The sequence below is a fragment of the Hoplias malabaricus genome, chromosome 6 (assembly GCF_029633855.1).
Source record: "Hoplias malabaricus isolate fHopMal1 chromosome 6, fHopMal1.hap1, whole genome shotgun sequence".
Lineage (NCBI taxonomy): Eukaryota > Metazoa > Chordata > Actinopteri > Characiformes > Erythrinidae > Hoplias > Hoplias malabaricus.
The window spans coordinates 50,005,743-50,021,808 of NC_089805.1; the positions used below are offsets into that span (position 1 = coordinate 50,005,743).

Sequence of the window (16,066 nt, forward strand, 5' to 3'; positions counted from 1 at the left end):
TGGAATCAGAGAATACAGCCTCAGGACCCTGGCCCCGCCCCTTTCTCTACCTCCTAGAACCTCCTCTGAACACTCCAAGCAGCAGCGTGAACACCCAGAGACTCTGTTTACAGACTTCACCGAGACAGAAAAGCACACCACCACCACCTCCTCTTCTACACCAAGAACACCAGCTCCTGGCCCAGCGCTTTCTGCCAGCGCTACAGCCACGTCATCAAAAGAGGCGTCCGCAGAGGCCGACGAGTCGTAGCGTTTGAAGACGGAGAGAAACGAGAAAGACGGCTCTTAACGCTCAGCAGATATCAGACCGAGACGATGATGATCCAGGGAAATGAGTCTGCTCTCCGAGTCTTCATCAAAGATTTCACTCCAATGAAGGAAACGGCGACAGGAGCAGAGCTCCCACAAGTAAACGTCTCCCAAGAAGAGAGCGATACCCTTCCAACAGAAAGTCAGCACACATCACCCTCAACACCAAGCCCTCAGTCTCCTGCATCAGAAATAAAGGAGAACCTTTCACTGTTAGAGTAGAAACGGTGGAAGTCACAGATCAAATGCTCTCTCACTTGTCGTCCAGTGAAGAAAGGAAACGTCTCAGGAACCGAGTGAACGACGTGTTGAGTCGGTTCAGTGCTTCATTATTTCAATTCAGAGAAGAGATCGAGAGCCTGAAAACAACCAACACAAGATCATCCAGTGAACTACAAGAAACTACATCAGCTCCGTAACGTAAAGACGGACACGAGGAGAGAACCAGCAAAGATCAGAGGAACATTATACGAGGAGCTTTCTACAGTAAAGAACCAACTAAAAGACAAAGAACACCTCATACACCCCAACACACACACACACACACACACACTCCTGGAGAAACCCTGGTTCCTTCAGAGGCCTCCTCAGAGCCCTGCACATAGAAGAGATTCATCAGGAACCAAACATCAGCCCTGCGTCAGACCTCCCGTCTCTCTGCAGCTCCACAGAGTGAAGACTCCACAGATGTCCTTCTACTCACTGACTCCAATGGAGAACACCTCCTGGAGAAAGGTCTACTCCCGCACACGTCAGTGACCAAACTGTGGAGTCCAAACACCAGAAGTGCTCTCAACATCCTCTCTCTAACAACAGAGGCCAGTACAAACACATCATTATTCACACAGGGACCAATGACCTGAGAGCTATGAGAGGACGGGGCGCTCCGGCACTGAGAGAGGTGGCAGTCAAAGACACCCAGAGATTTCCACAAACCAAGGTCACCGTTTCCACCGTACCACCACGTGAAGACCTGCCCTTCCACAGTATCCACAGAAACAGTGTAGAGCCGTGCAGAGCCTGCGCACTCACACCAAACGTCCACATCACACACCACAAAGACATCCGCCCTCATCACCTGCACGACCACGTACACCTCAACAGACAGGGAGTAAGACTGTTCACAAAGGAGCTGAACACCACAGCCCTGGGACACAACAGCACCAGACTCCACACGGCACGACGAGACCCAGAGAGACCCCCTCCACCTCCACCTCCACCTCCACGTCCAGCTGAAGATTCCAGAGCAGCAGGTCAGCAAGAGACCTACGCATTGTCACATCTTGACACTTTCTGGTTTGTTTTCTCCTTTCTTTTGGGCTTTCTCTTTGCTGTTTTCCTGTCTCTGCACATGGCTTTGTTTATGTTCATTCTCCGCCTTTGTCCCGCCTTTGTTCCGCCTTTGTCTCTACCTTCGTCTCCGCCTCTTTTACGTCACCCTTGTTATTGTCTTCAGGTGTTTCTCGTTTGTTATGTATTTAAGCCCTCTTCCCTCACTTCCTGGGATCGGTCATTTTGATTTTGAGTTTGAGTTTGGTTTGTTGGTTTGTTTTCGTCGTTGTTGTTTGTCATTTGTAGTTTCGCGCTGTTCACGTATTGTTGTCTTGCTCATTTCTCTTGCCCAATAGTTATCGTAGTATTTGTTTCTCTAGCTCGTTTCTCGTTCTGTTTCCTGCCTGTTTCATGCCCCAGTCCTATAAGTATTGTTTCCTGCTTTTTCCGTATGTCTCTAAGTCTTGTTATTTCGTGTTTCTCCTCTAGTTCGTTTGTCTTGTTATCTCTATATTAAATTCCGTGTTGTAGCGAGTGTGTCCGCCTCCCTAAATCTACTCTTCACACCACCCTGACAGAATGACCGATCAAAAGATGGACACAGCTAACACGGACTACCCCTTTAGGAGAGGTGTAATTCGCCGGACTCCTTTCCCCAGAGATCCCGTGGAGGAGGCGTTAAGGGCGGCTTCGGAGTGGAGTCAACGGCTGCAGCTCATCTCCGGTGCGGTTCATTTCCCACAAACAGAAGACTCGATTCATGAATCGAGTGATTCCTCCAGCGGGAATCGACGGAGCCGGAGGAGAAAACAGGCTGTAAACCCAGCTCCAGATAATTACCCCCTCAGGTCCGGGGAGATTTTTGGGGGGGCGTTATATACAAGGGCTGTTAGCCTCAGATCACAGGACATGGGAAATGAGGCTAACAGGGGCGCATCTCCGGAGGACCTAAGTTTAAAGAAGTCCCTCGAGAGTGCGCCCAAACCCGTTAAATCCAAAACGCGTGCTCGGCGAGCAGCACGAGCACCTGCATTGCTGGGCGTGTCAACTCCGGTTCCTGTAAGAGCGGCACCTCCGGTAGCGCCTCTCTCCATGCCCGCGGTACCTTCGGCCGCACCTGTCTTCGTGCCCGCGGCACCTCCGGCCGCACCTGTCTCCCTGAGCGCGGTGCCTACGGCCGCGCCTGTCTCCATGAGCGCGGTGCCTCCGGCCGCGCCTGTCTCCATGAGAGCAATGCCTACGGCCGCGCCTGTCTCCATGAGCGCGGTGCCTCCGGCCGCGCCTGTCTCCATGAGCGCGGTGCCTCCGGCCGCGCCTCTCTCCATGGACGACGTCGCAGATTCTTCTGCCTCCGTGGACATCGTCGATAGGACACCAGTTCCCAAGCACCGCTCTGCGTCCACTCCTGACATTCAGGAGAAGCTTACAGGCCTCATGGCACGCCTGGAGCTCTCCTTGAAGGCGGCGCGCGCCTCTCCTGTCTTCATGAGAGCGACGCCCGCCTCTTCTGTTTCCGTGGACGACGTCGCAGATTCCTCTGCCTCCATGGACGTCGTCGCACATCCTCCTGACTCCTTGGATGACGTCGTCGCAGTTCCGTCTGCCTCCGTGGATGACGTCGTCGCAGTTCCGTCTGCCTCCGTGGACGTCGTCGCAGTTCTGTCTGCCTCCGTGGACGTCGTCGCAGTTCCGTCTGTCTCCGTGGACATCGTCGTCGCAGTTCCGTCTGCCTCGGTGGATGACGTCGTCGCAGTTCCGTCTGCCTCGGTGGATGACGTCGTCGCAGTTTCGTCTGCCTCCGTGGACGACGTCGTCGCAGTTCCGTCTGCCTCCGTGGACGACGTCGTCGCAGTTCCGTCTGCCTCCGTGGACGTCGTCGCAGTTCCGCCTGCCTCCTTGGACGTCACTGCAGGTTCCCCTGTCTCCGTGGACGTCGTCGCAGGGTCTCCAGTCTCCGTGAGTACGGCTCCCTCAGCTGCTCCTATCTCTGAGACTGTGGCCACGGCCGTTTCTGCCCCTGAGACTGTGGCCACGGCCGTTTCTACCCCTGAGACTGTGGCATCGGCCGTTTCTAAGCCAGTGACTGTGGCTCCGGCCGTTTCTAAGCCAGTGACTGTGGCTCCAGCCGTTTCTAAGCCTGTGACTGTGGCTCCGGCCCCAAGGACTTCGAGGCCAATCCCCAGGACTGTACACAGGCTGGCACCTTGGACAGTCCCACAGACACATGCCAGTCCTGGGTACCACCCAGTTGTTTTTGTCCCTGTTTCTCTTCCTGTTCTGGTTCCTGTCTCTGTCCATGTCCCTGTGCCTTTGTCTGTCTTTGTTTCTATCCCAGTTCCTGTCACTGTATTAGTGTCAGTCCCTGTTAATGTCTTGGTTCCTGTTCCCCTGCCTAGTCCAGTCCAGTACCCTGTTAAACCCTTTGTCCAGTCTCATGTCCAATTCCCTGTTAGTCCTCTCCAGTCACAAATTAAACCCTCTGTCCAGACCCATGTCCAGTTCCCAGTCCCATCACCTGTCTTGTCACGTGTATCTGCTCCTGTTCCGTCTCAGTCCCCATTTAGTGTTCAATCAAAGGTTCAGTCACGTGTGTTTTCTCCTGTCTTCTCTCGTTTCCCTTCTCCATTCTGAGTCTTTTCTAGTTTGTCTTGTTCTTCTGGCCCCCTCCTGCGCCAGCTCCTGGAGAGTCTCGTTTTTCGCGTCTGTCACATCTTGACACTTTCTGGTTTGTTTTCTCCTTTCTTTTGGGCTTTCTCTTTGCTGTTTTCCTGTCTCTGCACATGGCTTTGTTTATGTTTATTCTCCGCCTTTGTCCCGCCTTTGTTCCAACTTTGTCTCTACCTTCGTCTCCGCCTCTTTTACGTCACCCTTGTTATTGTCTTCAGGTGTTTCTCGTTTGTTATGTATTTAAGCCCTCTTCCCTCACTTCCTGGGATCGGTCATTTTGATTTTGAGTTTGAGTTTGAGTTTGGTTTGTTTTCGTCGTTGTTGTTTGTCATTTGTAGTTTCGCGCTGTTCACGTATTGTTGTCTTGCTCATTTCTCTTGCCCAATAGTTATCGTAGTATTTGTTTCTCTAGCTCGTTTCTCGTTCTGTTTCCTGCCTGTTTCATGCCCCAGTCCTATAAGTATTGTTTCCTGCTTTTTCCGTATGTCTCTAAGTCTTGTTATTTCGTGTTTCTCCTCTAGTTCGTTTGTCTTGTTATCTCTATATTAAATTCCGTGTTGTAGCGAGTGTGTCCCCCTCCCTAAATCTACTCTTCACACCACCCTGACACGCATCAGTAACACGAAGAGCAGAGAACCCAGCCGCTTCAGAACTGAACCAGATAAGACCCCTGCTCAACATCCTCTGCTCCAGATTAATACACTGACTTTAATATAGACCTATAACACTGATCTGAACCTTAATTAACTACAGATCAACAATAACAGGAGTTCATTTACAATCAGCTGTTGGAACATTCGAGGCTTAAATTCCAATGGATTTGGAAAAAAGACATCAGACAGAGAGTTCAATAAGAGCCTAAAGAAATCTATGGCGTATTGTGAAGAGGAAGATGTAATACTCCAGACCCAACAACGCAGAAGAGCTGAAGACCACTATCAGAGCACCCTGGGCTCTCATATAACACCTGAGCAGTGCCACAGACCGATCCACTCCACGCCACGCCGCACTGCTGCAGTAATTCAGGCAAAAGGAGCCCCGACTAAGTACTGAGTGCTGTTCATCTTCATACTGTTCATCTTCATATTTCTCAGTCGGCCAGCGTTTCTAAAAACCCTTTGTTTGTGTTGGTCTTCAGTAATATTCTAATTTTCTGAGAAACTGAATGTGGGGTTTTCATTAGGTGTCAGTTATAATCATCAAATTAAAGAAATAAACACTTGAAATATATCAGTCTGTGTGTAATGAATGAGTGTAATGTACAAGTTTGACTTTTTGAATGGAATTACTGAAATAAATCCACTTTTTCATGATTTTCTAATTTAAGACCAGCTCCTGTACTTCCTCCTCAGGACTCTCCTTATTTTCATGAAGAACGTCTCCCAGATTTACAGTCTGAGATCACACACTCTCAGTGCCGTGGGCGTGGTTTAATACGTGGAGATGTAAACCCAGGACCGGGAGAGAATGGGACTGTGTTGAAGAAACAGGAAACAGTTTCATCCACAGAGACCACGTCAAACACAACTCACAACACCGTCCAAAGAAACAGTTCTGACCATGTGTCAAACAGACGAGGGAGAGCGGTTAGATCCAGATCTCATCAGTGCATTTACAGTCAGACCACAGCGCCCTCTGTCTGACCGCTACCAAACAGCACTGTACCTAAACACCATGAGAGACACGACTGAAGATCCTCCTGAATCAGAAACACTGCACCCATTAAAACCCAGAGACCACTGGAATCAGTCAGAAACTGAGAAATTAAAATTAAACACGGACAGCCGTTACATCAGACACACGCTCCACCATTTCTCCAACAGCTACACGCCACATTTAGAGGGAATCACCACGGCAACAAATGACATCAATAACATTCATGAAACACTGGCTAAAACACCCTCCAAGACCCAGACAAAACACACCACACCATCCACATCACACACAGGAGCCGGGGTCTGATAACGACTGCAAAACTTCAAAAAGAAAATGAAGAACATTATCCACAAGAACCACAGAGAACCAAAGAACCAGGACCTGAGAGAGAAATGATTCCAGTTCTTTAAAACACTACAACACACTCTTAACATCTAAAAAAGATACGTTTTTAAGAACAAAACTGGATCAAACTGAAGAAGCAGTCAATGACAGCTCTCTCTGGGGCTCCACAAAACATCTGACTCCAACGAGAGAATGTTCCCGATTCAAAGAGCCACAATGTGGAAATCTCACTTTAAAACCTTTAGAAGAAAATAGAGTCTAACTTTAACTCAGTCAGGAACGAGCTGGAGGAACTAATAAAGACCATTAAAGATTATCAGAGCCCCTTGGACTCATCAATTACAGCGAAAGAGATCCAGGAGCAAATCAAACCTCTCAGATTTAAAGAAGTCTGTGTCCAGACGGCATCAGTAATGAAACGTTCACTTTCACAGTCTCAGAACAATGGAAGCTCTGGTTAATCTTTTCAACCTGATTCTAACTCTGGAAGACTTCCTGAGATCTGAACCAAGGTCTGATTACCCCCCGTCCACAAAAAAGGAGACACATTTGACCCCAATAACTACAGAGGCCTCTGTGTGTGCAGTGACCTGGGAAAAGTGTTCTGTGGCGTTATAAACGTCTCAATAATGACCTTCCTCATGAACCACAACGTCCTGAGCACATCTCAGATCGGCTTTTTACCCAAACACCACACGTCAGACCGTATCTACTCTCCACTCTGAGATGAAGTGTCTGCTCTACGCTGACGACCTGGTCCTCATGTCCACCTCAGAGCAGGGTTTACAGCAGAGTCCGTCAGTGCTGCAGCAGTTCTGTCAGAGCTGGGCTCTCACAGTGAACCTCAGCAGAACCAGAGTCCTGATTTTCCAGAAGAAGTCCAGATCTCAGGAAACAGACACCACTTCACTTCTGGAGGACATTAAATCAGATCTAAATTTGGGAAAATAAACACTCCAATAAAAATCTGGCTAAAATTATTCAGTTCAATTATAAACCACTCCTGCTGCTGCACGGCTGTGAGACATGGGACCAGAGCTATGTCTGGATTTATAAAACTGGGCTAGAAACCCCACTGAAAAAATACAATTACAATCTGATATAAACATGCTGTGCGTGCACAGAAACACCTTTAAAAACACCTGTAATAACATGCTGGGAGTGCACAGAAACACCTGTAATAACATGCTGGGAGTGCACAGAAATGCCTGTAATAACACCTGTAATAACGCCTGTAATAACATGCTGGGAGTGCACAGAAACACCTGTAATAAAATGCTGGGAGTGCACAGAAATGCCTGTAATAACACCTGTAATAACGCCTGTAATAACATGCTGGGAGTGCACAGAAACACCTGTAATAAAATGCTGAGAGTGCACAGAAATGCCTGTAATAACACCTGTAATAACGCCTGTAATAATATGCTGGGAGTGCACAGAAACATCTGTAATAACACCTGTAATAATGCCTGTAATAACATGCCGGGAGTGCACAGAAATGCCTGTAATAACACCTGTAATAACGCCTGTAATAACGCCTGCAGAGCAGAACTGGGCCTTTACCCACTGCACATCGACATTCAGAAAAGATCTGTAAAATACTGACGCTCCCTCAATCAGGCCGCTCCACAATCAATAAAACACAGAGCTCTTCTGACCAATCACCTCTCATCAGAACCACACCCACTCTGCCTCCTCAGCCAACAGCTGACTGAGCCCCAGCGTCCAAACCCCTCCCCCTCCTCCTCCTCCACAAACGAGAGAGAGAATGAGAGAGAGAGAGAGAGACAGAGAGAATGAGAGAGAGAGAGAGACAGACAGAGAGAGACAGAGAGACCGAATGAGAGAGACAGAGAGAGAGAGAATGAGAGAGAGAGAGAGAATGAGAGACAGAGAGAGAGAGAGAAGAGAGAGACAGAGAGAGAATGAGAGAATGAGAGAGACAGAGAGAGAGAGAGAGACAGACAGACAGAGAGAGAGAGAGAGACAGAGAGACCGAATGAGAGAGACAGAGAGAGAGAGAATGAGAGACAGAATGAGAGAATGAGAGAGAGAGAGAGAATGAGAGACAGAGAGAGAGAGAGAAGAGAGAGAGAGAGACAGAGAGAGAATGAGAGAGACAGAGAGAGAGAGAGACAGACAGACAGAGAGAATGAGAGAGAGAGACAGACAGACAGACAGAGAGAGAGAGTGATAGAGAGAGACAGAGAGAGAGAGAGACTAGTGCCTGTTGTAGGGGTTGTCACTTAAAAACTGAAACCTACAGGATCAGCCATAACATTATGAACACCTCCTTGTTTCTCCACTCACTGTCCATTCTCTCGGATCCACTGACCACACAGGAGAACTTTGTAGTTCTACAGTTACAGCTGTAGTTCTCCTGTGGCTCTGCATACTTTGTTGATGGTGGTGTGTTAATGGTTGTTGTGCTGGTGAGAGTCGATCAGACACAGTGCTGCGTGATGTGTTTAAACCCCTCAGTTTCACTGCTGAGTCCCTGAATGAGGATCATCCCCCACATTAAAATATCCACTACCCAAATAACACCAGCGCTGTGTCGGTGTGGACCACTGAAGAACAGGGGGCGGAGCAACAACTGAACTAATGGTAACTGTAGAAGAACAAAGAGCGCGTGACCTACACACAGAGAGCACAGGGAGTGTAGAGACAAGGCAGTGGTAGTAATGTTATGGCTGAGTGGTGTACAGACACAGTTATTACAATATGAATTAATTATACAGTGATATAATAAGCTGATTGTCTCTGACAGTGTGGGAGACACAGCGAGAAAATGATACCATTATATTCTGTTATATTCTATTAAATTATACTCATCCCTATATAAGCCTTTGTTTTCTCTTCGATACAAAGGCCACCATTGGACTGAAGACCTGTGGTAGATCGGCTCATCCCCGGTTCACTGCTCAGCCCCGACTCAGCCCCAGTTCACTGCTCAGCCCCGACTCAGCTGTGGAAGGAGCTGGAACTTCTTTAACTGTTGTAAAGGTGCTGAGTATAATATCAAACAGCTCTCAGTAGACACCTCTCAGTCTCTGAACTAAACAGATCAACTGCACAGTAGACATTAGTTGTGAAGCATTTCCCTACACTACTCAGTTCTACTGGACTCTGCTCATAATACGGTCCCTGAGTGTGTGTGTGTGTGTGTGTGTGCTCACAACAATGGCAGCAGTAACATTAAACAAGTCTGTGCTGAATCTCTGCATTTCATCACGTAGAGTGAGTTCTGAACAATCAGCTTGGAGCCACAAGTGAGCAGTTACTAAAATGAGCTGCTTCCACGTATCAGCTCCAAACCTGGCCAATGGAAAAGCAGAGATCAGAGCAGAGTCTAATAGAGTAGTGTAGGGACCCTGCAGTGGAAAAGCACTAATGATGACCTTAGTATTTCCTCTGGAGTCTGAACTATATTTATTTTCCTCTTTAGTCTAGAATCATATGAAGCAGTGCGTCTCTGATTCACAGGAAGCAGAAGAAGCTCTTTCTCACAACTCAGCATTTATTGGCTGTAAACTGTCACATTTGGAAAAGCCCTCCATCCTCGAGGCTCCTAAAGATGACTGTTTCAGACGACTGTTTTTGGTTTAGTTTTGGTTTAAACTCCTTTTCTCCACTGTAAATGATGTAGATGTGATCTGAGTCAGCGAGCTGGTTATTACCTCCCCCTTTTTATTAAACTCTAATAGAGCTGTAGCTGAACTGCTACCGATCACTTCACAAGAAATAACGTCTGTAACAAACACATACAGCATCTCGACAACTTTTAAACACTGTGTATGAACTTAAAGGAGCAATCTGTAACTGACACCAAGTGTTTAAAATCTGAACTATAATAGAGTTTTAAAACAGTGGAGAGAGCTGTCTCCCTCCTCCTCCTCTCTCCTCCTCCCCCTCCTCCTCCTCTCTCATCCTCTCTCCTCCTCTCCCTCTTCCTCCTCCTCTCTCCTCCTCCCCCTCCTCCTGCTCCTCTCTCCTCCTCCTCTCCCTACTCCTCCTCCTCCTCCTCTCCTTACTCCTCCTCCTCTCCCTCCTCTCCATCCTCCTCCTCTTCTCCCTCCTCTCCATCCTCCTCCTCTCCCTCCTCTCCTTACTCCTCCTCCTCTCCCTCCTCTCCATATATTCTATTAAGTTATACCCATCCCTAAATAAGCCTTTGTTTTCTCTTTGATACAAAGGCCACCATTGGACTGAAGACCTGTGGTAGATCGACTCAGCCCCAGTTCACTGCTCAGCCCCGACTCAGCTGTGGAACAAGCTGGTGGTGAGTATAATATCAAACAAGTAGACACCTCTCAGTCTCTGAACTAAACAGATCAACTTACAGATCAACTCCACAGTAGACATTAGTTGTGGAGCATTTCCACTGCATGGTCCCTACACTACTCAGTTCTATTGGACTCTGCTCATAATATGGTCCCTGATAAACAGTGTGTTTGTGTGTGTGTGTGTGTGTGTGTGTGTGTGCTCACAACAATGGCAGCAGTAACATTAAACAAGTCTGTGCTGAATCTCTGCATTTCATCACGTAGAGTGAGTCCTCTCTGAACAATCAGCTTGGAGCCACAAGTGAGCAGTTACTAAAAATGAGCTGCTTCCACATATCAGCTCCAAACCTGGCCAATGGAAAAGCAGAGATCAGAGCAGAGTCTAGTAGAGTAGTGTAGGGACCCTGCAGTGGAAAAGCACTAATGATGACCTCAGTATTTAGTAAATATCCTACAGATTGCTCCTTTAAGACTTGATGTAGATCTGATTTTATACGAAGGGTAAACAGCTGTGGAGTTTAAACTGAATGTGATTACATTTGATCAAATAGATGTCTCAGTAAAACAGAATGAATCTGAAGTTACATCAACTACACGACTCTGTTAGAAAACAGTTCAGATCACATTTAACTGAACCAGGGAACTGTATTTATATGAAAATGTAATTCAGTTAAAGTAAGTGATTTTAGTAGAACTCCTTTAATGTAAGGTTCATGCAGCACACCTTTCTGTTTAAACTGTGTGAACACTCCCTTATTCTCTACAGAAGAACTGAGTTAATGGAAGATAAAGTGTGTTCACTCAACAAATTAACTTTAGTGAAGGTGTCTTAAGGCTAATGTTTAATAGTCTTCTGAACTCTGGATTAATTCATATTTAAAGACAGCACCAACACGTTCTATATTCACAGCCCATGTGTCTGCTTCTTTCTTTTCATTCATTTATTTCTTTATTGATGTGGATCACCACAGAATCACTTCTCTTTTGTGTCGGAAGAGTTTTAATAAAAAGTCAAAACTATAAATGTGTCAGATTTTATTTTCAATCATTTATAGTTTCTTAAAAACACAATAAAAGTCTCTGTATAATGTTTGTAAATATATACAACAATATCATAAATAACAAAGAGAGAGAGGTCCGTTCATGAGCTTATTCTGACTGTTCTGGATAGGGTCCGGTTCTGGATCTGGGCCGAATGACTAATGTATTTTATGTTCCAGAACACACTCTGTTTGTGTTTTATAGGTTTTACCGGCTGCTGTGAGTTCATTTACAAAAATACATTATTTCTACAATAAAATTGTTTGGACCTCATTTCTTAGCCGTTATTGGTCTGTTCTGGACCAGAGAACTAACTAAATCTGACCTTAAGTTATTCCCATGTTTCCATTTCTCCCACAGAGAAGTTTGAGAGAGAGCCACTGCAGGACTTTCCCTGTTCCACTGGTTACTGAGGGTCTGGAGAGAAATCTCCCGCTAAAATCACAGGAAATATGGAGACGGACAAGTCCTTCACCGGTGCAGACCCCGCTGAGTGAGAAACCCCGTCCAATTCTGAGTTCCTCTGGAAGGAAATGAACCCTGGCCGTGTTTAAGGACCACTTCAGCTTCAAGAGCAAGAAAGGCCCCATCTTTATAGCGCAGTGTGAGCTGTGTTTACCGAGAGAGAAACAGCAGCTTCTAAAAACCCCACATCAAACCTGCGCCAGTAGAGTCTGTACAGAGAGGTTCACTCTTATACCGTCCCCTGTCCGCCGGCGGGTAATAAACCACTCAGTGTTATATCCGTCAGTGTATCTCAGGTGTTACAGCTCCAACATCGACAGAGACCACATTAAAGATTAAACTCTGCCTTTTATATAGAACTCCACTCGATAAATCAGTGTTTCTGCTCCAAATACACCTTTCCAGGAGAGTAATGTAAATGTATTAGTGACAGTGCAGATATTCAGAGTTTTCACTGCTCCATATTTGAGTCAATGTTTACATCATACACCACTGGAACGGACAGACTCTCAGGATCACGAGGATATAAGTCATTATAGTCTACAATGTAGGACTACGGAATTAACCCCGAAACAATACAGTTATCACACACTTCAGATCTTTTTCACAAAAACAAACCCGCGGCGTCTCGAAGCCTCACACAAACAAAGAGAAACACAGACTCTCCTCAGTGTGTCTCCTTCAAAACCAGACCGATCTGAGTCTCTCCGTCAAACCGTTCGGGAGTAATCCTCATGTTGGTGTCAGGAGGACTGACCCAAACAAACAGTCCCCAATAAATAGTACACAACTCCAAATAAGAATTAAAATATGACCCCGTGGAGCTCACACAGCGTCATGGAGCTTAGGCTCTCAGCTTTCAACGACACGTCAATCAAGTCTGTAGACCAATCAGGAGCAGAGTTATGGCGATGGAGGCGGGACAAACACAGACCCCTGCTTCAGAGAAACGCTTATGTTTTCAGCTCCTAACGGACCCAGACACCGCGAGAGACACTCAAACGGTTTTATTCTAACGGGGAGGGTGCCTCGCTCTACAGCCAATCAGAGTGAAGGTCCCGCCTTTTAAAACGTCAGACATTTAAAGGGACACTCTACTTGGTGAGAAACAAGTGTAAACATCAGAAATAAACTCAGTACATCAGAATAAAACACACCATAACTAAGGGTTGTTACTGTTTTGTGAGGGGTCAATGGCCACTTGGTGAGGGACAGGAGACGAGTTTCTCACAGAAAGTAAAGAAAAACACTAAGATGTTGACATTAGGTCCAGACCAGATCTATACACTGTATTTTTAGTGTATTCTTACGGAGAGCTTGGGGTCTAAAGAGACACTTGGAGAGGCTACTGTCCACTGTCTGCTCCAGCTTCAATAACTTCAGATCAGTAGGAGGTATCAACTCCAAATTTTACCTGATGAAAGTAGACCCCTGGAGACACAAGTTTAAAGAGGAAAAAGTAATGGGACCCACAAACTTTTCAGTTTATAGTCACTAACATTTTTTTTCAAAAATAAGACAAGTGCCTACATTTTCTTGTGGTTTTCATAAGATTTTGACCACTTCAGATATATTTCAGGACTCTAAATGGTTTCTTTTACAAATTTGAAGGGTTTTCTGTAAAAACAAATCATGATAATGCCTCTAGTTTATTCACTGCCTGAGGAATGGGAACATCAGCTTTACATATCGACCATCAGCCGCTACTGCCATCAACAAACCCACATCGGTCCATCACTACTGCTAAAATCGACAGAGGGTTCCCATATTCAGCTAATGGCATGCTAACACAGCTGCTAGCACCTGCTAATATTGAACGAGGATACAAGTCTCTGGCTAGTTGCATGCTAACCCTGCTGCTATTGGCTGCTTATATCTTACTGATTGATGTATGGATTGACTAATGGATGGATTGACTGTTACATTTATATAGTGCCTTCCCAAGGACTCTTGACTAAATACCATCAAATAATTTATAGATTCCAAAATGATTTGAATCTGAAAACACACCTCAAAAAGTGGCAAATTGTTGCAATATTTTTCCATTAATGTAATAAATAATATAATAAAAACTTACATATTTTCAACAGGTTTCCTGTTACATGTGGATCCTTGAGGACTGCGTGCTTATACCAGCGGATTGAAGCTCCTGGGTGCTCTGGGTCTGAGATAAAACTGATCACTTTCTTGCTGGGGTTATTGGTGTTGTATATTCTGAGTGTGGAATCCAGGACCTCCTTGACACCCTTTGTCTTGTACCAGGGATCTTCTTCTGTTGTGTCCTGTTCAGCCGGGCCACTGGTGGAACCACTCCTGAAGTTCTCAGCTGCCTGTGAGATTGTTTTGAGGTATGGTTCCTCATACTTCGGAGAGGTGAAGCTGAACACAAGGGCATCAGTAACATCTGGGTCCATGAGGAATGAGTCAAGCTCAGGTCCTGCAGGTTTAATTGTGTAATCTTGTATCTTATTGATGTACTTCATCACAACATCAGTCTCAGTATCCTTTCCATCCAGCCACTGCTTTATTTCTCTTCCACTGAAGCCAGATTTATTCAGGGACACCAGGAGGTCTTTCAGGGTCGTTTCCTCCTCAGTTCTCCCTCTGATTTCTGGAATGAGAGATGCCATTTTCTTCAGAAACTCAACAGTGCAAGCCCTCAGACTGCTCTGTAACTGCTCTAGTTTGTCGACAAGGTCTGCAGCCTTTATCCCTTTGCTCTTCTCCAGTAGGTCGTTGGTTCTCTTCTCAGCTTGGTGGAAATCATCCATCACCTTCTCTATCTCAGACACCTGTGCCTCTGAGATCATTGTCTTTAACTTGGACTCTGTGTGGTTAAACCTGCTCAGTGGGTACAACCAGACCTTCACAGGCACAGCCTTCTCTTCCTTCTCCCCCAGCAGGGTGGGCAGCTCTTTGTACACCTTCACAGCTTCCTCAAATGTAGAAGGGTTCTCTTTTAGAGCAAAATCTCCAAAAAACGTGCAGCTGAAGTTCTGCACCTTCTTCTTGTCATCATCATCCATTATAAGGCTTCCATCCCCACTGATCTCCACTTTGGGGATCTTTTTGATCATCACATGTAGGTTTCCTTGGATTTCCTGTTTATCCGAAGCATCGCTGGCTGTTTGTTGGAATTCCATGATTGCGTCAGCTCCATAGAGCACCCCAACCACAACATGTGTAGCGTCTGTCTCTTCCAATATCTCCGCATTTGGAGAGTCTAGCTCAGATATTATGAGCTCTTTATACACAGTAGACTGATGGTAGCGCAGGGAGACACTGCACTGATGAGTGGAGGAGATTTTGCTCTTCAGAAAATGTGCAGACCCTCCAGCCTCTATCAGCCCACTGTAGAAACTGAGTTTCACTGAGGCACTCACTTCTAACAGACTGGTCTTCTCACTGAGAGACTCTGATCCTGCTACATGGAACCTTGTACTTGGCTGTGGTCTGACTTCAGTAGCTCTATGAATATCCTCAGTCTTCCAGATCCTGAGTCCTGAAAAGATTGACAGGATAATGTTAGAGCACCTCCTGCAGAGCTAGGTCTGTCATTGTGATCTCATTAAAATAAGTCTTGAGTTCAATGAACCATCAGCTCCACCATCAGTAGAATATCAATAGTACAATACATCAATCATGTGATATGAATGTGAATTTATTTCATATGCATTATTTCTCTTTCTATAAATGTCATAACAGTGTATAACAGTAACAATAATAACAGAGAACAGTCTGCTCATGTTGGATAGTGCAGAGTGACCCCTGCCCTGTCATTCTACTTTTGTATATTTCTGAGCACACATTCAGAACACACACAGTTATATTTGTACAGACTTTATTCTTCTGCAAAAACTGCTTGCTTTGGGTTCAGTTGTACTGCTCTGAAAATAAAGTTGAGTCTGCACCAAGAAGTGTCAAGTGAGTGAGAGACACTGTAGTAGTTGGTGCACAGTGGAAGTTCAGCACGAACAGAACAAATATTTGTAGCTCATAAACATATAATATATTTTTCTGTGATA

The 16,066-nt window shown here is 45.9% G+C and overlaps 1 protein-coding gene across 2 annotated transcripts in view; it reads right to left on the reverse strand.

The window, feature by feature from the left end:
- LOC136700484 (stonustoxin subunit alpha-like) overlaps window positions 1-16,066 on the reverse strand; it is a 49,798-nt gene that overhangs the window by 1,505 nt on the left and 32,227 nt on the right. For both annotated transcript variants that reach the window (XM_066675864.1, XM_066675865.1), the window contains one exon: window positions 14,119-15,543. In XM_066675864.1, coding sequence (XP_066531961.1) covers window positions 14,119-15,184 — 1,066 coding nt within the window. In that variant the 5' untranslated portion in view covers window positions 15,185-15,543. The remainder of the gene's footprint in view (window positions 1-14,118; window positions 15,544-16,066) is intronic.